Source organism: Manacus candei, unplaced genomic scaffold, assembly GCF_025592945.1.
Source record: "Manacus candei isolate 608988 ecotype Guabito, Panama unplaced genomic scaffold, ASM2559294v1 h1tg000037l, whole genome shotgun sequence".
Taxonomy (NCBI): Eukaryota; Metazoa; Chordata; class Aves; order Passeriformes; family Pipridae; genus Manacus; species Manacus candei.
In genome coordinates, this window is record NW_026138085.1 from 15,342,704 (window position 1) to 15,367,694 (window position 24,991).

A 24,991-nucleotide genomic window follows, 5' to 3' on the forward strand; every position below is an offset into this window, starting at 1 on the left:
CAGCAGCCCTGCACCCACAGCCCCGTGGGGAGCTGCTGCTGGCACCCCACAGCAGCTCAGAGGATGGAGCAGCAGCAGGAGGAGTAAGGGAAGGAGCACTGCCAGAGAACCAGCCAGAAAAGCAATGGGAGAGAGCAAAAAGGGAATTGGTTTGCAAGGTTAACACACCTCTAGCTACTAGGAACTCCAGAGGGACTCATAAACCCAGTAACCCTGCCTAGCAAAACACAAAAGAGATCACCACCAGTCCTAATGCCTGCCCAGAAACCACAGGGTGGGAAGCCAAGGCTGTATTCCCAGATGAAAACTCCTGTCTCAGCAGATGGGACTTCTTGTAGTTATTAAACTCATCTAAGCAAAGTTTTCCCTGCTCCCATCGACTCCAGCAGCTTCATTTTGCCATGAAACAATTAATTGGCCACCAGGCCAGGCATCAAGAAAGTACAAACAAGGGGCACTCACCGAGATGAGGAGCAGATCTACTTTCCACCTTTCCAGGTTGCAAAGGACTTTATATCCCTTAATTATGAAGCTTCAAGGAGGAAAAAAACAAACAAACAAAAACACCCCAAAGCAGAGCAAAAAAAAGCCCTTGCAATTGTATATGCTGTAACAGAGCCAGAGGTGAGGCAGCTTTCCCTCTCTCTCAGACTTTTGAAGGAAGAATATTTAATGACCCTAATGGCAAAAAGCTGAGCCTTCCCCAGAATTCAGTCCCCTGATAGGACTCATCTGCCTTGGGAATAGGGGGCTCCAAGGGTTCCCCATCACCTCCCCAGCCTTAAATACCAGGACCACATCATGCCAGAAAAATAGTAAAGGAAAATGAGATGGGAAGATGAAGAAGGGAAATAAAAGAAGGGCTTGGTTATTTTTCACACATTTGAGTTGTGCAGATGGCTCTGAGCATGTGGGATTTCAATCTGGGCTTTTAATAGAAGGAAAACTATCAGGGTGTTCCTCAACCAGAGCAGCCAAAACAATCTGGGGGTTTTTTGTATTCTGCACCTGATACTCTCTTTCTTGTCTTTTGCCTCATAATCCTGGGTTTCACCGAGGTGATGACTAACTGGGAGTGGATATAAAGCCCTGCTGGGTGAGTTAGTGCTGTTGGCACCACGGAATGGAGAGCTGAGCTCCAGCTGCCAGGGGAGGTGGCTGAGGATGCAGCAGGAGGGATGTGCAGTGGGAGGGTGGCTGCCCTGTGCTCCTGGAATTGTGTGACAGTGACTGCTCATGAAAGCACCATCAGAAAATGATGCCAGGCCGGGATCAGAGGGGAGAAATGCTTTGCCATTCCACCCCAGTAACTATTCAACCTGTTAACATAGACCCAGCCAAACGTGACCCCCCTCCTTCCCCGAGCTCAGGAGGGCAAACAATGCCAAAAGGCAGCTCAAACCAACCAAAAAACAAAACAAGCATTGTCATCGCTTCTCATATTTATATTTTTCATTTTATTTTTAATTTTTATTAAAAAACAACCATTATCAAAAACGAACCATTTACTGGAAGGCTTCAGCCAGGGAGAACTCTCATTTCAATCTCGTGAACAAAAGGCAGCACAGTTATTACCCAGAGGCTTAAAAAAAAAAGGTTTAAAAAAAGAGAAAGTTTCAAACCACAGTTTATAGCTGTGCAATTTTCTCATTGTCCATGGAGAGGCTTTTGTTAAAAGCCTTCAGTTCAGAATTTCATGGAAGACTTTTAAAACCCAAGGGAACAAGGAAGCACATGCTTGTTTAAAAAAAAAAAAAGGCACCTGCCCTTGGATGTACTTAACAAGCCCAAAACTGGGTATGTTTAAAATTGCAAAGTAGTGAATAGTTTTTATTAAAAAAACAAAACAAAACAAACAAAAACCCCCAACAAAACCCCCAGAAATTAAAAACCCCAAAACATTTCCTCAGTCTGGGAACTTTGAAGCCAAAACCAAATAAAAAAACGGTCTTAAAATATATATACATATATATATATATGGCTTTCCACTTTTCCTATCCATTTCGCTGGAGACAAAAATAAACTTAAGGGCGATATTTGGTTCTTGAAAACGATCCTGTCCTTCTCTTCAGCTGTCAGCCAGAGCTGGGGGGGTGCAGGCCCTGATGTGTGGGTGCTCACGACGTGGCTCAGACCCCCCCTGAGTTCTCCTTCATCCTCGCCAGTAGCCGGGAGTAGACGGGAGCTGCCAAGGGAAGGGGCAGGTTGGGTGGCACAGACACAAAGCATCTCCCTGTCCCCTCCCCTCCCTGCCATGCTTGGGGCAAGACAACAGAATAAACCTCTCTGAGGGACAGGGACATACAATGGAAATTAAAAACGAGGTGGAGAAGTTGGTTTTTTACCTAGTCGAGGATTCCTCTGAGAAACCTGCGTGGAATAGATCAGATCATAAATACAACAGATCTCTGACAGACACAAGAGCAGTCAGCATGTCAATATATTTGACTATTTATAGTCAATTATATATGTGTATATATATATATAAATATATGTATGTATATATAAATATATATGTATATATATAAAAATATGTGTATATATGTATAAATATACATATACATAAATATACATATACATATATACATACACCCATAATTATATATTAAGTCTATTATATAAAATACATTCAACTTATAAAAATATATTACATATTCATTTCTATTATAACTAATGTAATTTAATAATATAAATATATAGTTGAATGTGTTGTTTATATATTTATATAATATATTAAATATATTATGTCAATATATTGACTATTATGACTATTGACTGTTATGACTATTATGACTATAATTCACTATTATGTCAATATATTGACTATTATGACTATTGACTGCTATGACTATTATGACTATAATTGGCTATTATGTCAATATATTTATTGACATAGTCAATAGTCACCAAACACTATGGATGAATGACTCTTCATTCTGGAAGCTGACACATATAGCACCATGCCAAGGTTGCCTGCTGCAAACTGAGGCTTCGTGTTGACAAATGTATTATTTCTTATATAATTAAATCATGCAAGGAGAGAGGATGGATCATTGCCTGAAATGGCAATTTCAGGCAATTTTGGAAGTCAGCACGTGAATGAGACATTATCTTGCAGTCACTGTTACCCAAGTGTGATTTCAGTGAGAGTTGTTTTTACCTTGGATAGCGCAGACGCCTGTTTGAAGATTTCCAGTGCAGGGTCTGCAGGCTCATCCCCTCTCTCCTGGGGCCTTGAAGCTGAGGGTGGAACAGGGAGAGCACTGAAGCACCCAAAGCACTCAGGCTGCTTCCTTCCCCTATTTGCTGGTGGAAACCCCCCAGCAGCCCAACCCTCCTCACCAAACCCAAGCCACTGCCATGTGTCCCCACCCCTCCCGGAGCAGCTCTGCTGTCACAGGGTGGCTCAGATGTTTCCCACCTACCCTGTGGCTGTAGGACAGAGTTCAGGGCATAAATCACCCCGTTCGTGGCCATGATATCGCTCTCAGCGACGGGCTCCTTGTTGATGTGGATCACGTTGTTTTTCTGTTCAGGGAAAGAAAAGATAAAAAAAAAGAAAACGAGAAACTTTTTGTCATTTCCGATGTCGTTTAAAAAAGCCCTCACTTTGCATTCATTCCTCTACTGGATGGCTGAAGGCCCTTTTCATTCCTCTTGCCAATTAAGGAGGATATAAAAACAAATTACAGCCTGAGCAGTCTGCCCTGGAACGGCTGGCAGGCTTTAGGCTCTCTCAGTGCTCTGGCTGGCAATGCTGTCCCGTGGCAGCAGAGCATATCCACCAGCAACCTGGTGGCAGCAGGCACTTCCACTCGTGCCAAGGGGGATGGCTGTGGAGATGGGATCAGGGGAGGGCAGAGCAGGACTGGACAGGGGAAGAGTCTAGCATGCACTTTGGCCAACTCAATGCACTTGCAAACACTGTTCCTTCCATTTTTGTCCTGCATTTTCTGAAATGTTTTTTTTTCTTTTTCCTCAACAGAGGATCCTGCGATCTCTTAATGCAGCGCAGAGTTTGTGAAACGAAATTATATATCTAAATAAATCCTGCTGCTTTAAGGGAGCCCATGCAGAGATCATTTTGGTTACACAAAAAGAGATGTGTTAGCTGAACAAGCTATTCATTTCGTTTATTTATGCTTTTTCCCCCATGACTCAGGGTTACATTTATAACAGCTCCTGGAAATCATTTACAATTGGCCTTCTGGGGGGAAAGCTGAAGCAAACCACATTTCATTCTCCCAGCTTGTTGGATTGAACACATGGCAACAGTCCCTCTGCTGCAGCCCGGAAAACTCTGTTTGGTGGGACTGTGAGCACATTTAGGGGAGATTCCCACACAGACACACTCATGGCCCTGCTGAGCACAGAACCCCATCCCAGGGGACTCACCATGCTGACTTCCAGTTTGTCTCCCTGCATGGATTTGAGCCTCACGAGGGCACTGACGGCGCCGCTCACCAGGATCTCGTCGGCCACGTGGAACTTGAGGATGTTGGCAAGTTCCTTGGCATTACCTGGGGAGGGAGAAAACAACATCAGCACTCGCTTCCCATATTTCATGTGGTGGAATGGAGTTACGTGGAAAATACCATTGTTTTCTGAAAGTGCAAAGAAACAATGTAAAATTGAAAAAAAAAACAACAAAAAACCAAAAAAACAAACCATCACCCCACAAAAAAACCCAAAACAAAATAAAACCCAGGTTGCAGCTGCTTAGGACATTGAGGGCATTCCTGCCTGGGCAGGTCAGGATCTCAGCAAGTCCAAAAGGATGCTCTTCCAGTGTCCCACCTCGGTACCTACCAAACCTGCCCAGAACATGAAATTCCTATTTCTTGGGTTTTCATCCCTCATTCTCTCACTGTGCACAGCATGAACCTGCTCCTGCTTTCACTTCCCAAGGAAGTCTGAGATGGCAGGGCAAAGAGCCACGTGAAATAAGGAAGCAGATGGAGCACTCTGGTATTTGCAAATGTCACCAAGGCCAGTGTCACTTGGCAATAATTCTCACAGCTGGGTAGGAAAGGGAAAAGTACAGGAGAATTGTCACTACTGGCTCAGGGGTTGATGCCCTGATCCCCACTCCACTGAGTCTCTACTCATCTAGTCATGCTTTGAAGCAGATTTGAGGAAGATAAGATGCTTCCCCTTCACCATCTATTTTCCAGAAGAGGAACATGGGCCAGCAGCCCTTGTCCTGCTTCTCCTTCAGAGGATGCAGTGTCCCTGGCAAGCCCCACTAGTGCAAAAGGTGGCTCCATGTACAAAACCAGAGCAGCTCCCTCAGCTCCCTTGTCTTTCAATGCTTCCAAAGCTTGTATTTCAGCTTTTTTCCGTGATGGTTTTTAGGGTGGCCACGGTTCATGCTGCACGTCCTCCCCAGCGTGATTCACTCCTTCATCAGAGGCATAAGCTAAATATTTGCGTGAGAAAAGAACATCTGAAGTGTCCACATCTGGGAATCTTCATTCCTGCAGCCATTTACCAGAGCTGCAAAACAGTTCTGAAATATTTATCTACTAAGTGCTAGACTGGATGTGCAGTCTGATATTACAGGTCCCTCATCCCTGCACTTAAAAGGATAACCAGCTACCATGGGCAGAAGCTTCTCAAATTATGATGTCAATGTTTGCTTGGGTTTAATGACCAGAAGACATTACTCTCAAATACCTGACGTTGTTTCCAACCACAGCCAGTTTCGAACATGAAGAAAATAAAAGATTGTGCTGCTTTTCCAGGAGGGCATTATTAAATATTCCTGTGCTGTTTTCCACACCCAGACTGCATGCCTGTGCTTTTCAGGAGACTGGTCTTAATCTGAACTAGGCTGGAATATTTGTTGTCTTCCCAGGATCAAACTGAACCTCCTGCTTTGTCTATGTGTAAATAAAAGGAGAAACAAGACTTTTGCTACTTAAATGTCATACAGTGTAACTTGAGGCTGTGCGTGGACCACTGTCTTCTCTTTGCAAAATTTACTTCAGACACCCTGATCCTGCATGGTTGAGAAGAAATTCTCACTTCTCTCAGCCTCAAGAAAAGCAAAGACTTCACAGGTTCCTTTAGAAACACCTGGGAGTCATCTTGCTTACACCACCAGCACAGCCAGATTAAAGTCAGAGTGAGTTTGTGGCATGAACTACAAACACATCTTCCAAGAACACAGGCAGTATAAACCCCACTTTGGGAACTCAGTGTCACTCTGTGCATCCTCAGCTTTTTGCTTCTCCAAACTGGCTGTGCAGGAAGCTTACCCTTGCAACAGACAGGGTCAAAGAATGAGATCCAGCAGAGATATCTGGCCATTCCTGCCCATACCACACCAAGAGGTGAGAGCAGCAGTTCACCTGAATGCCCTCAGAATGCTCACCCATGAGTTTGTTGAGCTCCCCCTGGGGCAGGGCTCGGAAAGCTTCGTTGGTCGGAGCGAACACCGTGAAGGTCCCCGGCCTGTTGAGGTTCTCTGTCAGCCCTGCAGACTGGATTGCAGCCACCAGGGTGCTGCAAAACAAACACACAGCAAAGGCCTCACTGCAAACACTCCTTTGGTGCTCTTAGAGCAGTTGCACACCGTGTTCTGAGAGAGCTGAGGGGTTACAATGGTGAAATCCTGCTGGGATCCAGCGAATCAATTAATCAAAATGTTGATTAGGTTTAGATTGGGAAATGAGCCTGTGAGGTCCGACCAGAACATCTGAGAAATGGCAAAGCAACCTGGGAATGCTGACTCCTTGGGGACCAAGTGGTAGTGTGGAGACAGAGAGGTCTGGCCACAGGGGCTCTGATGGGCAGAGATGGATTCAGAGCCAGCTTCTTACTGTCCTGAGGGAACCACACAATCTTGGCTCACAATTCATTGAGGGTTATTTGAAGTTTCATTCCCTATAATTTAGGGAGACCATGGTTTTGGATGCTCTTTCTGTGTTAAAAAAACATCTGTATCATCATGGCTACAACCCATAACAAATAGAAACTGTTCTGGCAGCTCTTCTTCTCCTAACTAGCACTTGGGAAGAGCAGAAAGGTCACCTGAAGCGATGGTCTGCCTTGAGAACATCCATCACTGAGCCGGTTGGTGGAGTCAACATCTTGTCCACACTGAACAGAGTCCCAAACCTTCCCCTCTTGTCATGGGCAGCAATGCAGGCGTTTTCAATGCAAAGGTTCTGCAGACACAATGACAGAAAAAAACCCACTTTATTAGCATTTGCTTCCAAAGAGGGATTTTTGTACTTTCCATGATGTTCATTTGCACTGTGTATGTGACAGCTGTGAGATCAGAACCCCCCTCATCCCTCAGGCACACAGAGCACACACTGGAAGGACTCACATTGCGGTACACAAACACTCTGAGCTCCTTGTCCCCCAGAGTCTGCAGCTTCTGCCCATGATACAGATACTTAGAGGAGAGCTGGTCTTTAACAATGTGGTTCAGAAGCAGGTTTCTCATGTTGCTGTCAATAACTGGGAGTCCATCTGCAGCAAAAAGTGTGGGAAGAACCAGTGATTCACTTAATGTTACTATTGAGACACTAAAAACCATTCAAATACAGAGTATTACCCACACCAGTTTTAAACTGTAAAGCTAGATGCCACTGCCTGTGGCTGTGGCATTTGAGAGAGGATTTGAGTATTTGTGCACTGAAACTTGGCTGAAGACTGTTTGAAGGAGGTCTGTGGCCCAAGCACTTGGAAGAAAGGGATTTAATCCCTGGCTTACCTTTGAACACATCGTTCACTGGGGCAAGGAGGGTCACTCGCTCACTGCCAGTTAGATGAGAACTGAGACCAGCTTGTCTGAAAAACTCTGTTGACTTGGAAACTTCAGATTCTTGTGCCAACTCAAACAGAGTCTTAGCTGAAAAGAAAAGCAACACATAGTAACCTTACATTAAGGGCAATCCACCCATTGCTGTTCCCTCTAAACCCAGCATTTCCTTGGCAGAATAGACAGAAGAAAGGCAGCAGAGATGGGGATGCAGAGAGGCCCCAGTACCCGAGTCTGGGATCAGCAGCTCGTTGACGAAATGCACGACGCCGTTGGTGGCCAGGATGTCCTTGTTGGCAATGATGGGCTTCCCGTTGAGGGTCAGCTCTTCCCCACTGCAGCCCACGTCCAAGGTGGTTCCTTCCAGAGTCTCCATGGTCAGGCCAGCGATGATGGCCTCAGCACACATGGCTGACTTCAGGATGTGATGGTTCAGCAGGTCTGTGGGAGAGGAAAATGTCTCAGTGAACTGCAAAAATCAGCTGTGAAAGCACTGCAGCTTTTAGGGATCCTGTTCAGTGGCCAGGGTGTACTGCACGGGGCTCCACTCCATAAAATGCAGTCACTTTAAAATGTGACATTTTTGTTCAGCAGCCTGTGAAGTAAAGTGTCTAAAAAGAGTCATTTTTAAACACCTTTGCCAGCTTCAAAAGGCTTCATGTTGATATTTGACTCATTTGTCACGGGAAGTTACACTAATTAGACACTACTTTCCTTGCATCTTGCTGTGTCAATAGAAATCACCATCACAGAGGAGTGCTAAAAGAAAACTCAGAAAAGGGACTGCTTCATCTCCCTCCTCCATATCTGGCTGCCACTCTCTCTGCCACGTCTACAACCAGAGAGGTCTGGGCTGCCCAGTTAAAAAAGGTGGAATCTGTCACATCTGTTTACTGCAGCTGTTGTCAGAGTGTATCAAGGAGCTGTTCAGAGGTCCTTGAGAAGGAATTCAGAAGAACTCAAGACCACTCTTCAGCCTCTCAATGCACTCAGCAGACAAGCACTCACCCCTCAGGGCTTCTGGGTCCCCCAGGATCCTGTTCAGTGTTTCTCGTGGGATCTTCTCAAAGGCTTCATTGGTTGGAGCCAAGAGTGTGTACTGGCCTTCGCTTTCCAGCAGGCTGTTGAGGTCGGACGCAGCCACAGCAGCCTTGGGAGAAACAAGGAGAGAGGGTAAAACACATTCTGACAGAGCACAAAGGTCAGAGGCTTTGTCCAGGCACGTACTAAGGGCCAGACTTATTGAGTACTTCAAAATTTCAGAGGACCCACAAAAAATCCTGAATAGCTTCTTTCAGCGCTTTGGTCTCTTTATAAATTTGACCCTGACCCATGGTTCTCTTGTGTTCCAGAAATTTGATTACAAGAGCCCTTTTTTTTTTTTTTTTTGGCAAGACTGAGAGCTAGTTCAAATACCCTGATATGCCTGGAAAGGGTCACTGTAATTCCAGGGAATATTTCAGATCAGAACCCACAGCTGGCTAACTGCAAATCCCCTGTACATTTTGAGTTATTCCTTAACTTGGCAAATACCAAGGCAGATAAATTGGTACACATCAAGTTGGGACAGTTAATGTCTCCTAAGGCCAAGACTCCCATACAAGAATGAGGAGACACACTCAGTCTACATCTCTTTTCTGAACAGCCATAGCAGGGTGACAATTATTCCCATGAAATCCTACTTGCCCTGATATCAAACACTTCTCTTCCTAAAGCAAAATGAGCAACATTGGTACAAGGATTTCACCAGCAGCTGTGGGGCCACAGCCTCTGGACACAGGCAAAGCTCTTCAGGACGATTCACCAGGAGTGGGATGACTGAGCATCTCTCAGGAGCCCTGGAGCAGCCGTGGGTTGACTCACCCGGAGGGTTTCCAGGCTGTCCTCAGTCTCAATGATCTGCTGGATGGTGTTTGTGGTGGTAGCGATGACCTTGTCGATGACGTGAACCACCCCGTTGGTGGCGTGATGGTCAGCTTTGAGCAGCCTGGCACAGTTCACAGTCACAATCTGCAGAGGGAAAGAGCCACGGGGTGTTACAGGCACTGAAAGCAGAAGATAAAGCAGCCTCTGCTGCTTTTCCATTTCTGTTTCAAACACAGCGAGTGCTTTAATATTGAATCAGCAAGGGCAGAAATGTGGTTTCCTGAGAAAACACAGAAAGAGCAGGAATGTTCTATCAAGAATGTTTGGAACATTTCATGTTTAAAGAGCTCTGAAAATCACGAGTGGTTTTGTCAACCCTCATTCATCAAGACTAAGAAAATATGCAAGAACCAAGACTTGGACAAGCAGTTAGACAGCAATGTGGACAACTGCCCTGCAACAGCATCGAGGAAACTATAAACATTCTTTTCAAACTCCTTCAAAATATGTATCTTCAGTCAGTAGTTGTCAATCTAAGCATTACAGAGCCCTGGAGGCCCAAGGATGGTGTAGGAGTTGCAAGGCAGCCAAGAAACAAGCCTGCTGTGAACAGGTTTGACACAAGCAAGAACTTCTTTGCTGTGCAGTGACCGAGCACTGAACAGGTTGCCCAGAGAGGGTGTGGGGTCTCCCTCACTGGGGATATTCCAGAACCACAAGGACACAGCCCTGTGCCGTGTGCTCTGGGATGACCCTGCTTGAGCAAATGGTCGCCCTGTGGTCCCTCCCAGGCTGACCCACGCTGTGACCCTGTGAATGCCTCACCCCGTTGGGATAGTGGTGAATCTGGATGGGCAGGTTCTGGTACATGGAGTTGAGTGTTGTCCCGTGTTTCAGGTCATCCGTGAGGACCCGTTTGTCCACCATGTGGTAGCGCAGGGCGTTGAGCAGCTCGATGTTGACGTTACTGACCAAGGAATCCAGAGTTTCCTGAAAATCAGGAAAATAAACTTTTCAGTCCTGAGTGCTTAGAGGGGACCAGGAGGTCTGGCTGCACCCAGGGTGCTTCCAAAGTGTATGTGGGGGGGTGTGCATGAATACTAAGTGATGCATTCAGCCTTACACCATCTGTGCAAATTAAGAGCTCAGCTCTCAAAAATCTTTATCTTTTGCCTTAAAAGTGCAGCTAACAGCTCTGGCACCCTCCATCCTCGGCAGACAAAGGGATGATGGCAGCTCCAGTGTGGGATCTTTGCACTGTAAAGCAACAGGGCCAAGGGCAAATACACAAAAAGACCTTTCCCAGCAGCATCATCCCTGCAAGGGGCTCTGCTGGTGAAGGTTTGGGGCAAGGGCTTAGCAGTGGGAGAGCCAAATAAAATGTTCCCTCCTCGGGATGTAGCTGTAAAGAGGGGGTTGTACAGTTGTGACTCCCTTGTTCCCTTGCTCCACTGGGATGGGAGCACCAGCAGGACAGCAGTGACCATTTCAGGAGTGGAAATATCACAAGACACAGAGTGAGAAAATCAGGATGAATATAAAGGAAATATGTAATTGAGGATGGGACACTGTTGTGGGAGTCACTGAGGCTCTAATTGGGACTGGCTTTTTGAACAGACTGAGAACGACCAGAGTGGCAAAGTAATGGTCAAAATGAAACACTGAAAGGGATGGAAAGCCTTCCATGGCATCCACATCTCTCCAGTGTTGGAATCCTTCAAAAGCAAATCTCTGGAGCTTCTGGACCAGTACAGTGATACCCATCCTAGAAATTCAGAGTCCCTCCTCTATCTGGACCGTGCCTATTCTGCCAGATGGGGCTGGATCCAGACCCCTACAGAGCTGGGTCCCCATTACAGAAAGCCAGGGGAAAGAGGGGAAAGCAGAGGAATTACATCTTACAGCAGACAGTGATGCCCAGGCCTCATTACTGGGAGCAAAAATTGTAAAACTTCCCGGCCCTTCGATTTCTGGCCTCAGGTTGGAGCGGTCGGAGTAGAGCTGTGTGGTGGCAGAACCAACCACCCCCAGGGTCTCGTAGATGTTGGAAAGAGGCAGTGCTGAAAGAAGAGAAAGTTATGTTCCCAACACATCATTCCTCCCCCTGGCTGAATTCGAGGAGAGCTGCAGGGGAGAATGCTTGGGGAGGTGAAGCACATCGGGGACTGGGATCTGCTCATCAATTAGATGATAAATAATCACAGCCTGGCAGCTTCACCCTCCATTCCAGCAGGGTAATCCAGGACTGACTGCATCTCTGCAGGTTTGAATGGACTTACCCTGCATTTATACAGATGGGATTTGAGGCAAACAAAGATATTAATTGCTTTCACCCAATCCTTGTTTGCACTCAGGCTTTTGGGATTTGCTGTTGGACACTGCTGGTCCCAGTCTCCACTGACCCATCTGCACCAGCCCACATGGTTAACTGGGCAGCATCCAGCTTTTGGGGAAGGAAGTGTTCAGAAAGCAAAACCAGAGCATGGCTTTCTTCAATAAACCCAGTTAACTCCCTCCCAACTCCCACCAGTGGCTGAACTTAATTTTCTCCTAAATGCAATTTTGCCAACCCCATGCTTGCCAAAATGTCCAAGGCCAGGTTGGACAGGGCTTGGAGTAACCTGGTCTAGTGGAAGGTGTCCCTGCCCATGGCTGGGGGTTGGAACTAGATTATCTTTAAGGCTTCTTTCCAAACCAGTGTAAAATTCTATGAAAATAAAAACTAAAAATGAGCAGAGATTGGCAGGGCTGTCTGTTACTCTGTCATTCCTCTGCACTGCATTTCCAACACAGCTATATCACTTGTTGGAATAAGTAGTTCCCTATGGCCCTCCCATGCTTGATTAAGTTTAATTATATCCAAGGTTCTGAGTTGTCTGGAACATTTAGCAAGCTTTGGAGCTGATCTGGCCCTGGGCCGGTGCTCTGCTGGGTCCATTTTGGGTTTGTTCACGGCAATATTGTGCACAAATTGCAAAAATCAAATCCTCTTCGAGCAATTTTCTAATATTTCCCTTTACTAGGCAGCTGTGTAATTTTAAGGAGTCTAAAAAATGTCAAACATATTTTTACCAGCTGGGCAGCCTTTTTCTCCAGGAACTTTTTCATATCCAGGACAGCACTCGTAACTGATGACTCTGGAATAAGAGAGGGATACTGCAGATTAACCAACAGTGTCTCACTGCTTTTTCTCTATTTGCTGCAGTTCTGGGTCCAGCCATGTCTGGGGCTGTTTCCAAGCAGACTCTTCATTAGAAATACAGACTTGAACCAAAGACAAACCACAGTTTTTATCTCCTTCAGGGCTGCGTGTTGCCAGTTCATCCACAGAACAAAAACAGACACAATTTCTTTTCGAAACTACACTTTCCAGGAGACTTTGTACAAACAGTGGATGGGAAGTGACTCCACAGTGCCAGGAGATAACCTGTGCAAGGCTGCCAGTGCTGGTTCATCTGGGCACGTTTCCCATGGGATTTGGGGATCTCCTCGGCTCACTGCTGCTGTCACATCTCATCACTCTTAGGGCAACTCCAACGTGACTGCTTGACCAAACCAAGCCTTTCCCCCTCATTTCACCCTGTTCTTGTCCACCACCAGAAATTATTTGCTTACTTATGGCAAAATCCACAGGACAGACCTGGAGGGAAAGGACGACCTCGGTGTTGGATGCGTGCACTTGGCACAAGGACTTGGGAAAAGCCCTGCAGGGAGAAACTTCACCAGTGGTGGCATCCAAGTGCATCCATGGGCACCTCGGGCAGTGCCACAGCACAGCTACAGCCACGTGAGTGCCCTCAGGGCAGCAGTTCCTTCTGGCTGCCACCAAACTGCTGTCCTGATTAAACTCTTTCCCCCAGTAAAACCAAAGGGGTCACAGACACCCTCCTGGGGACTCAAGGCTGTCCCACAAATTTGCAGACCCCAAATAAGGAAGAGCTGCCTGAAAACTGCATCCATCATCTGTAGCTGGGAAACAGAAGTCATCTGATTCTCAGAGCTGGTCATTGGAGGGAATATGGCTTGATATTAACAGGGAAAAGAAAAAAAAAGAAAAGGGAAAAAAAAAATCAATCCAGAATTTGCCAGTTTATTTCTCACAGGGGGTTCCTTCACCCATTGCTCCGTGCTCGGTGTGAAAGGAGCAAGGCCACCTGATTGATGGGCTGAGAGAGTGAGGGAATAGGTGTTCCTCCCAAAGGCAAGCATTTCCTCTCTGCTCCCGCTTGGATTTGAGGCAAGCAGGATGCTGTATGGCCCAGGCTCAGCACATCCGCTCAAAGAGAAGGGAAAATCCTCCAGCTTCAGATATTTGTCATCATTTTAACACTGTTAACAAACAGTGGAAATGCCTGGGGTTTAAGAGGGAATTCTTCAGGGTAATTAAGAGCCAGAAAGTGAAACAAATACCTGCTTTGCTGTGACAGAAGCAAATAAATTCTGTGTCATGGTTCCCTAAGAGAATTACAAAGCAAACCCAGACTGATTGTCTAGACATTATATATTCCATGTGGGAAAGAGCTTGCCTAAAGCAATCCCTTCCTTTGACTACTGGAGATCTTAACACCCTGCTGCTCTGCTTTCCCCAGCCCCCCTGTCTCGTGTTCATTGGAAACACACACTTTCTCCCCCCAACCACTTCCCTCCTCTACCTCCAATTTTTCTTTATTTCACCCTAGAAACCAAATCCAGTCTAGACAGTTCCCTTGGTTCAGACCTGTAATCAAAGATGAAGAGCTGATTAAAGAGAAATCACTCCAAAGTTCAGCATAAATAATTCCCAAGTGCTGACATACGTTTTAAAAGCCTTATTTATAGACCAATTGGAGATTAATGAGCTGCACTGAAGGGGCAGGATGTTGATGCTCACAGTCTGTGGCACACCAGCTCAGGGCTGCTCCAGGCTCCTGCCAGGAGGGGAGGGCACTGGGAGGGGGTGGAGGGAGCTGGTCTAGTGGAAAGTATCCTTGTCCATGGCAGGGGGATGGTGTGTCAGGTCCCTTCCTGCCCAAAGCCTTCTGTGATCCTATGACTGCTTCTCAGTGGGTTTGTGGCATCTCCAGAATGGAGGGAACTGATGGCCAGAAGCACCAAGGAAGTAGCAGGGCCAGCTCCACTCACACAGGGATTCCTTCACATCCCCCCTTCACGTGCCCACTGAAGGGGACCCTCAGTGTCTCCTCCAGCATGTCCTGCCATCATCCCCAGCACCAGAGAACTGCTGCAAAGGGCCAGGTGACCACAGAGGTGCTCAGCCAAGGGATGGCACCCACAAGGACCCAGAGATGAGGGTTGTGAAACACAGCTTCAGCTCCAGGCATTTGGCCTCCCGTGGCTGGTGGACTCGGTGGAAGCACAGGACCACCCAGCCCACCCAAAGGCATTGCTGGGGTGGGCACAGGGCACCCTCCAGTTGGTGCTGCTGCCACCTCCAGCCCCCAGGGAGGAGCAGCACGGCTGTGACTGAAGGTTACTCTGCACCCCAGTGCTGCCTGACCCTACATCCATATGGGAGGAAGGCTGCTCTTATCTATCCTTCTCCAGCTGGGTCAGAGCCACACTCTGCTGCCCAGGGAGGAGGATTTCTCCTGAACACCCCCCAGCCACTGCCCCACGCAGTGAGCTCTGCACAAAAGCCGTTGGAATTGCCCAGTCCATCCCAGTTTCTGGTGTCTGCTCAGTGGCTACAAACCACTACACACCGGGACACAGCGGAAGCCAAGGGTGTGGGTTAATCAGCACTGCCCTCACACAGAGAGCATTTGTCACCCACTCTGACCACCATTTCCTGACCTCCTCCTTGAGTAACTGCAAGTCAAATCTACGGTTTTTCAGCCTCTGGTTTTGAAACATTGCATTTCTGAACTGTCTATCAGTGTCTGCCTGCAGAAGCAAGCTCCCTGGCTTTTATCAGTCATTGTTTCACTGCTGTTGCATTCTTGGGAGCTGAAATTAAATTTTAAGTGCATTCTTAGAAGTAATAAAAATAAGCTTAGGCATACATTAGTGAATAAAGATCCATTCGTAATAATTTCCTGTAATAAAGCTCATATGGTTTGTTTTTGTAAAAGAAGTGCCAGAGAGTAATTTTTTTTTCCTAAAATGAGGAAAGTACATTGGACATGAAAAAGAAAGTTAATTTTAAAGGAAAAAAAAAAGGAAATTATGAATGGGTTATTCCTCAAAAAATAATCCAAATCCAAAATGTATAAGTTGTCTTTTCATTCTCAAGACAAAAAAGTGTGTGGGGACGTGTTCCATTGCAAGCCCAATTCTGGAAGAATAAGCCCAGTGCATAAGGGAGGTAGAAAAATATAAAACACACAGGCATAACGATGAGAATATGCTCTAAATAAACTGTTTCTTTGAGTTTGGAATCACCAGCAGTGGAAAATTACCTAATTACCAAAACGATCTTGTTTCAGTGCTCATTAAAATCAAAGCAGTGTCAGACTTCTTGCCAACTGTCTTGTCTCACGTCATCAGCAATGATAAAACCTGTACATAAATCCTCTAATTTCTCCTTAACTGTGTGAGCCAACACTTCAGCAAAGAGGAGAAAAACAGGGGAAAAAAAAAAAAGGTAGATAAAGAGGTAGGAGTCATCTTCTGATGCATGAGCTGAAATTTCCAGCACTCCACCCCTGTGGAGCTTTGATTCTCAACAATACCTGGTCTCTCACTGACCTCCCTCCCCGCTACCTGTTTGAAACAGTGCTCAGAGAAGGGAAATAAAAGAAAGCAAAGCAGCCAAAACAATCTTCCTAGAGCCAGGTAATTGCACCTGCTGCACACCTACAACCTGTGGCACCACCGACCCTCTGAGCAAGCAGGGAGGACAACAGGCAGGTCCAATGGGAAGTAGGTGAGATGGGCCAAGTGTCTCCTACCCCAGGACTGCTGTTCTCACAGGTGGGAAAAACCTGCTAGGAGGAGGAGAGAAATGACCACGCTCCTCCAGCTCCAGCACCTCCCCAGGGCTGATGGAGCAGATCCCTCTGCCCACAGGAGGAACCAAGCATGAGCTGGAGGACCACAGCATGAGCTGCTGACTGCAGATCTCCAGCAAAGGCTGGATCCCCCCAGTTATGCTGACAAACATGCCAAATCCTGAATTTTATGGGATTTAAAGGCATATGGTACCTCTCATGCACCAGCTCAGTCCCACACAACGGGCCAGTTTTGAGGGTTCCTGCTGGGCAGCATTAGCTGTGCCCACCTACTGTGATGGGTGCTGAGGCACTGAGCATCAGGCCCCTGGTGCAGGGATTTGAGTGCTGCAGCAGAATGCATCATGTCCTTTATAGCCCAAATGATTCCTGATTGCTTCCATACGCCAGGCTCACCACGTCCAGTGGGAGCCATCACCGGCAAACTTGTGTAATCAGAGCTGTCCCGGGGTCCTCCGGAAAATCTGAGTCAAGGCACATGTCTTTTGTTCTGCACCAGCACTGCTAAAGGAAAAAGTAGGGCCCAGGCTCAAGAATGACTAGGAGGAGAGAAGACAATAACACCCATTGTGGAGGTGATGCAAAGCAAAGAGTAGTGAGCAAATTCCGTGGGTAATGGAAAGATTATCTCATAGGTTAACAGGCAGGTTAATGCTCTGTGTGCTTTTCTCTCAGCGAGGCATCACTGGATCAGACACTTGGGTAAAAGCAGAGAAAAGGAAGCAGAAGAGGTTACCCCATCTCCTCAAATGAAATCATAAAATGTTGCCAGATACCCGTGGTTACACCTCCTTCTGGAGATAAGTGGGTGAGTTTGTCTCTGCCAAATCCAGCTGCACACTTGGGTTACATGAGATTAGTTTCTCATTTGCTTTAGAGCTGGAGGAATCCGTGGCTGGAGAGCTTTGCCTTCCAGTGCTGAGAGCAGCAAAGCTATCCCACATCCACAGCTGAGCCATGTTTTCTTTGGAGACATGCTAGGCTACTCTGTTATCAGAAGAGGCAGTGATGATACCACATTACCATCTTGTCCATTTTCTGTCAAAAAAAGCACCATTATTCAGCCAAGATGACAGCCTGAACTCTAAGCACTCAAGTTAAGCCTTCCCAGCTTTGTTGAGTTTGTAGAATCAAGGGGAGGGAGATTTTACAAAATTGCCTCTCTTTTTTGTTCTTTTTTTTTTCTGCTGTAAAGAAAATTGGGCATAAGGAAAACCATGATACATGGTACATCCAGCAATACATCCTCCTGAAGTACAGAACTTTCCTTCTTGGGACAAATTCATGGCAAGTACAGTGAAATGCCAAAAGCTCTGAACAGCGACAAGATCTGGTTTGCAGGCACCTGAAATGAATCCCAATGGCCAGGCATCACAGCTAAACTGATGATGGTAACCAAATTCTGCAGTAAAGAATAACAGGTTCCTATAGATCTAATTGCAATTTACAGTGGACCACAACAGAAACACATGAGATGATTTTCTGCTGTCTGCTCTTGACTCTGCAGATCCAGGACCAGACCTGGCCCACAGCTCTGATCCCCAAGGCCAGGACTGCTCAGGGCATCTCTGCACCAGCCCTGGGTATTGTGGTGGTCCCTGCTGGAGTGTGGGGCCAGCAAACGCTCCTGAAAGCTCAGTTTAGACTACAGCAAGGAAAAAGACTCTCAGCTCCTGTTCTCCAGCCTGGCAGACAGTCAAGCATGCATAGGCTTAATTATCTGCTGACTGCATCTTTCAAAAGAATGTCCCGAGGCTGCTTACACAGATACTTTATGCAACAGCTACTTGAATATTATTGTTTGCAATTTTAGACGTGGAATTGGCCTGCAAGTCTGATTAACTTTCCTGGTGGAGTCATCAGAGAGTGCTGGCTAAAGCTGACGCTTCTTTCCCCTTATTTCTGTTTTCCCTTCCAAAGCAAACAGATGGAGATGAATTTTACGCTCCCTCCAATATCCATCAGCTCTGGGTTGTCTTTTTTTCCTCATTTTTTATTTCTTAAATCCAGGGAGCACTGAGCCTAGCATGGAGAGGGACAGGGCTAAGCACTAGAAAACATCTGGTACACACTTCATTACAGCCCTGAGAGCTATAGAAATATATATAGAAATGCAATTAGAACAAACCATCAGCATTTGTATTTACATGGTACTTTCCACTCTTAACATCAAAGCGTTTTAGGATCCATTGGAGAAAAACATAAATATTTCCTAGGGAGTAAAAAGCTCGTGAAGCACTTGAAACCCACCCCGTGGGCTGTGACATCCACACCAGCTGCTTCCCCCACCCAGCAGCCACCTCCACGGGGGCATCTCTGGGGAGATCCTGGCTTGGCACCCGGGTACTTACGTTGACTTCCCGCAGATCTTCCTCTGGTACCACTGCTTGCAGTTGGTGAAGTATTTCCTGTTGGTGCCGATCAGCTTCTGCACTGCGCACACGTTGGGGCTGTGGGGGAGGGCAGAGCACAACAGGGTCCCGTGAGCCTCCCTCCTCTCAGTGCTGACCCCCAGCACGGAGCCACCCCCCACCTGACAGTGCCCAAAAAGGCTTGCAGGGCAGGAAACTTTGAGAGCTGCAAGTCAACTCGATCTGAGCATATAGTGACTATCATGAGGTGGAGGAAGCAGGAAAAGAGATCTCCCCTCACTCTGTCACAGCATCTTTTTCTTCAATAAGTGCAAATTCTTGACTTTATTTTCCCATGTTCCATCTCTCATCAAAATAGAAATAAAGTAAATTAAAAGTGTTTCTGTGCTGAACAGCTACTTGCAATTTGGGATCCCAGCTAAAACCTGAGCAAGTTTTGCAATAACTCAAATCCTTCCAAAAGAAACCACTACTTTAGTGTTTAGGATATAAGAAAGCACAGATATTTACCAGCCTGCAGACTTGCACCAGAACCAGGATGGGTACTTTTGCTGTGTGATAGACTCAGTAGATTCTGGTCAAGGATGCTGAGCTGAATGAGGGGACAATGAGCAGTGCCCTGCCCTGTTTCAGCACATAAGGTATGACAGCACAGCTCAAGAGTGGCTGTATCAGCCCAGGAGGTCCCCAGAGCTCCCGCTGACCCAGAAAAGTTGATGGTTGGTGTTCCACGTGTGACTAACCCTGCTGAGAGCTGACAGCAGCCTTTCAGCTTTCTAAGAAGTGGTATCACTGCAAACATGTGGTCAAGCAGGAGCTGGGAGTTTACTTGCTGCTGGTTTGGCCAGCACAGCATTTCCCTGCCCTGCCTGGCTCACCATCTCTGTGGTTTGTGGCCAACAGCCCTGGCCACTGGGCAACACACATCAGAGTGTAAGATGTGATTTATGGATCTGGGTTGCAAGGCCATCGACTCTCTTTGGGCTTGAGCAGAGGTGTAGCAAACACCCAAGAAAGCTGAGGATGCTCAGCCCAACTAAGGCTGGATTCCCTACCATGTTCCCACCAACATCATGTCCCAGTTGGAGTAGCAGCACCAAAAGTATGTGCAGCACTGGCTGCCAAGCAGACAAAAGGAAAACAAATAATTAAGCGAAACACATAAATCATCCCTTCAGCCCATCAGAAGTGCTCTGTGCCACCCAAGGCAGAGTTTTCACTTGCACAAATGAAACTCAGGATGGGGCCCGGAGATGCTCTTGTGAAGGTCTTGTTGATGTGCTCAGGAGAACAGACAGCAGCCTGTCTCATGCTGAGTCTGACCGAGGCGCTGCCCCTTGCCCCCCAAAACTAACAAAAGCAGAGTTTGCAGCCCAAGCACCGAGTCCTCCAGCAGCCAGGCTTGCTTTTCCCTGGCATCCCAGCCCGGGCCAGCCTGCCCATCATTAGCATGAATTAACCTGAGGGTCTCCCCTGTGCTGGCTGACTCCAGTGCCAGCCCCTGCGGGAGCCTGGCCTGCCTTCAATGAGCCTTTGTTGGTGCAGCTGCCGCGGGGGCAGAGCTGACCCCACACAGCCCTGGCACCTTCATCCCACCCCGAGGGCACAGACAGGGCCTGTGGGACCTGCGGGGACTCAGCTTATCGTTGCCCTCGTTACTGCCATACCCAGCAAAGGGAGTTTGTTTCCACACGAAAGCATTTCATCCCCTTTCTCTATATAAAGCAGGGGACAAGGAGCAAGAATCTACTGAGAAAAAAAAAAAAAGTTAGAAATCACAAAGCCAAACTTTCAGCTGGTGCAAACTGGCCCAGGCTCAGCAACTTCCACTCCGGATCATCGCTTAGAGAGACGGCTGTGCTCTGACTCAGCCCACCTTGGCCACCCGGCCCCGCCGAGCCGAAATGTGGTTCCAATTACATGGAAATTCCAAGCCTTACCTCGATTTCAGCGTCTGGCTGACGGCAGTGGACAATCCCTCTAATATTCATCTTGACAAGCCTGGCTACTGAAGGACTTGTTTGATCACTTCCCCTGTATCCCCGGGAGCAGCCTGCCAAGAAAACCCTTGTGCCTCCAGGACAGCAATGAACTGCCTTGCTCCCTCCTCCCTGCCCAGGACTGCAGCTCTCTGGGGCTGCTGCTCCCTCCCTGACTTATGGGGGAAAACTTCTTCCCAGTTTTAACTCAGTGTGGAAAAATCCCCCCTCAGGGCCGTGCTATCAATGGGTCCTGCAGGCAGGCTGTAGTAGCGGCTCCCTGCATTGCATGTTCTGGTGCTTTGCCCAGTCTGGCTTAAAATGAATTTGTCAACACTCTTCCCTCTCCTCGTTGGAGTTCATCACCTCTGCCATGCCGTTCCCAGCCAGCCACGCTGACTCCAGGATAAAACTGCCTATTGTTCCCCTTCAGCCAAAGCCTTTCTCTTGGCAGCAGCAGCTGGGAGCTGCTGGGACAGGGGCTGCCCCTGGGAAGAGGCTGAGAAGAGCAGGACTTGGTACAGCCCCAGCTACCTGCAATGACTGTGGCCACGAACCTCCCCAGCATGCTGTAGTGCCCACGAGGCTGGGTGGGTTTGGGGAGAGCACTCCTACATTTTCACCTTCAAATGCTAGCATTCCTGATATACTTTTCAGCTCCTCTCACTGACTCGAGCTGACTCACTTTCTAAAAAGTTAATTAAGATGTACAAGTTCTTGCTGCAGAGCCAAGCTCTGCCTCCCAGCTCGCTCTGGGCTCAATAGGGGCATTGATGGTGTGGGGGATCCTCACAGCAAAGGGTGGCAGTCCTGGTTGCACATCCCTCCAGAGCTCCCTCCTGCAAGCAACACAGCACGCCTCATATCCAAGATGTTTTTGGCTGGTTTTGCATTGCTGTATCTCCTTGGCACATCATTAATCAATGCTCAAAATTCAGTGTATGTTCAAAAATTAGCTTGGTGTAAATCACTCTCTCCATCAGAATGGGACCAGGGAGTGAAGTGCTGTGGTCAACTGGGTTTATCTCAGCAACAGATGGAAACCCTGGCACACCAATTCCCTGTGTCTTCCAAAGATCTCTGGCACCAGCATGGACCGCAATCACATCTTACCCTGTGCCTCTGTTAATTGTCCAGGGAGGAACACAACAAGCTTCTCTCTGCAGAGATGAGTGCACTGATTTATCCCAGGACTGCCCTAACTCAGCCAGCCTGAGCAAACTTTGGCCTCAGGGCTATCAGCAGAACTGGGTATTTACTTAGTTTCAAATCATGTAGAGATGATGAACAAGACCCACTTTATATGTACATAAATCACTGTAGTTCTGGCATTATTGAGCTTTTACAAACAGACATCAGCTCAGAATTTGCCTGTTGGATTGTGTACCTGATCAGACACAAACAACACCTCCATTGTCATAAATTCTGACCTGGATCTCTGCCAGAGAATGTATCAAATTGCAACATTTAAGTCTTGTTTGGCTTTTTTTTTTTTTTATTTAAAGCATTTCATGACCTTGCTTCCAGCAACCCATTTAAACAGAAGCCTCGGCTCAATCACTGTCACCACGCTGAGAGATGGAAGCCAGCTGAAAGGTCTGTCATCCTTTCACCCTTCCTAATTCCCAATAAATTTAAAAACTGGTGGGAACAACTATTAACTTTGGGTTAGTTTTCTGCCTATCAATGAAGGCTCAAACTACTCACTCTGTGAAATACTGTGTATCAAGCAAGACAGGTCTACATGCATTTTTTCTACAGGTCTTATCTTGTACTATTTATGAGTAAATAACTGATTTTATTCATCAAGAAAACTTTCAAGACTGACTGGGGGTTCCAGTCGAAGAGTAAGCTGGTTCTGACTCCACAGACACATCGAAGCAACTTTCTTTCTTTTTCTATAAATTCACAACAAGAATTCCTTCCACAAAACATTTAATGGTGCGAAATCCAGGGATTTTTATAGCCTATTTCCTTAACGTGGACTGACTGATAAAGAAGCACTGAGGAGTCTGAAGTGACATCTGCGATACTAACAAGCATCGTGACAGAAAAGGGGGGAAGTTATCGAAAGGACAATTACGGAAAGAAGAAAGAAAAAAAAAGTTACTCGAGGATGAAAGAGAAAGAGAAAGCGATGGGAGAAGCGGTTCCCCGAGGGAAAGAAGCGGTTCCCCGAGGGAAAGAAGCGGTTCCCCGAGGGACAGAAGCGGTTCCCCGAGGGACAGAAGCGGTTCCCCGAGGGACAGAAGCGGTTCCCCGGCTCGGCGCCGCCTGCGCTCCCGCACAAAGAGCCCGCGGCGGAGCCGGCACCGAGCGCATCCCCCGCGGCGCGCCCGCTCCCGCCGGGATTTGGGTGGAAAAAAAGGTGTTTTCCCCCTTTCCCTCCCCCCGCTTACCCGTGCTGGCGGCCGCGGAGCCGGCTGTGCTGCAGGACCTGCTGGTACGGGGACTTGGCGGCGGCGGCGAGGCCCAGCGCCAGCAGCAGCAGCGGCACCCGCGCCATGGCCGGGCCGGCGGGACGGGACGGGGATGGGATGGGATGGGCCGGGCCGGGGATGGGATGGGGTAGGACGGCCCGTTAAATGCGGCGGCGGAGCGGGGGCGGGCGCGGGAGCGGCCCCGCGGGGGGAGCGGAGCCGCCCGGCCCGGCCCGGCCCGGAGGGAGGGGAGGGAGGGGAGAGGGGCCGCCCCCCGGGGAGGGCATCCATCCATCCATCCATCCATCCGTCCCTCCATCCGCACACCCGCCCCTCCATCCCTCCGTCTGTCCGGCCGTGCCCCGCAGCCCCGCCGCTGCGGGAGCCAGGGGTGTCCCGTGTCCCCCCAGGGGTGTCCCGTGTCCCCCCAGGGGTGTCCTCTAGCCCCCTTCCCAGCCCAAGCGTTTCATCCTCAATTTCTTCTTCATCCTCAATTTCTTCTTCGTCTGGACTTTTTTCCTCCGTCCTCCTCCTAGTCGGGACCCAGAACTCCGGGTGTCCCGCCGGCCCCTCCATGACCCCCCACCCCAGGGGCTCCTCAGTGCCAGCCCAGCCCAGCCCAGCCCGCAGCCGTGGGGGGGATGATTCCCTTCCTTGGGAAACCCCAATGCCGGCTGCTATCAACCCCCTCCCAGCCGCTCCCAGCACTGCCAGGGGTCACCCCTGGCCAGAGGTTTCTTGTTGCTTTAAAACCAAACAACGAAAGCAGGAGCTCTTAGGCTGAGAGGGTGTTCAGTTTGGAGGAGGGAAGTCTCTGGGGAGACCTTAGATCCCCTTCCAGTACCTAAGGGGGGCTTATAAAAAGGAAAGAGAGTAACCTTTTACAAGGGCTGATAGTGTGAGGACAAAGGAGAATGGTTTTAAAGAGATTTATATTGAATATTAGGAAAAAATTCTTCCCTGTGAGGGTGGGCAGGCCCTGGCACAGGTTGCCCAGAGAAGCTGTGGCTGCCCCATCCCTGGAAGTGTCCAAGGCCAGCTTGGATGGGGCTTGGAGTAACCTGGGCTAGTGGAAGGTGTCCCTGCCATAGAACTGGATGGGCTTTAAGATCCCTTCCAACCCAAACCTTTCTGCAATTCTGTGACTCACCACAGCATCCCAGAGTTTGTAAAGGATTTGCTCTGATTGGACTGACATCAAAGTTGAAGGGCTCTTTCCTCCCTAAATCCTCCTGGGAAGCAGAAGGGGTCCTTTGAGGCCTCTTGCCCTCAGGGACAGACCTCTGCAAATCCCTCCTGCAGCTTTGCAGACTGGGCAGTGGCCAGCAAGGGCAGCTGCTCAGCAAGGGATGGGAATTGAAACATATCCAAGGAGCAGACACTGAGCCAAACAGAAGAAGTCTTTAGCAATAATAAACACTTTGAATTTACAAAGATTCCCCCCCTCACCCGTAAATAAATCTGATCTGTGTAAACAACGTTAATGCTTATTGGATAAAATACACAAAACCATTCCTTGGTCAGGCTTCCTCTCCCCAGGGAGTGTTTCATTACTACCTCCTTCTAAGTAGGTAAATCATGAAATCTTACCTGCAAAGGCTCATGCCTCCAGCCTAAAAGACAAGAAAAA

General features: G+C 47.9%; 1 protein-coding gene across 1 annotated transcript; it reads right to left on the bottom strand.

The window, feature by feature from the left end:
- Positions 1-1,430: 1,430 nt before the first annotated feature.
- Positions 1,431-23,506, bottom strand: TGFBI (transforming growth factor beta induced). The gene is made up of 17 exons (XM_051794077.1): positions 23,341-23,506; positions 18,942-19,040; positions 12,713-12,777; positions 11,543-11,700; positions 10,466-10,630; positions 9,638-9,784; positions 8,783-8,924; positions 8,003-8,215; positions 7,727-7,864; positions 7,337-7,482; positions 7,036-7,172; positions 6,377-6,507; positions 4,396-4,520; positions 3,426-3,528; positions 3,161-3,240; positions 2,346-2,370; positions 1,431-2,185 (listed from the first exon to the last, which is right to left on the bottom strand). The coding sequence occupies exons 1-17, from the start codon at positions 23,445-23,447 to the stop codon at positions 2,130-2,132; spliced, it is 2,037 nt and encodes a 678-aa protein (XP_051650037.1). The 5' UTR covers positions 23,448-23,506; the 3' UTR covers positions 1,431-2,129.
- Between the last annotated feature and the right edge of the window lie 1,485 nt (positions 23,507-24,991).

Excerpts from the sequence above, each read along its gene's own strand:
- TGFBI (XM_051794077.1), bottom strand. The coding sequence starts at position 23,447 with ATGGCGCGGGTGCCGCTGCTGCTGCTGGCGCTGGGCCTCGCCGCCGCC. Across the intron at positions 12,778-18,941 it reads AAGATCTGCGGGAAGTCAAC|AGTCATCAGTTACGAGTGCT; the intron begins GTAAGTACCCGG and ends CTCTTATTCCAG. Across the intron at positions 9,785-10,465 it reads TTCACCACTATCCCAACGGG|ATTGTGACTGTGAACTGTGC; the intron begins GTGAGGCATTCA and ends TTCCCTCTGCAG.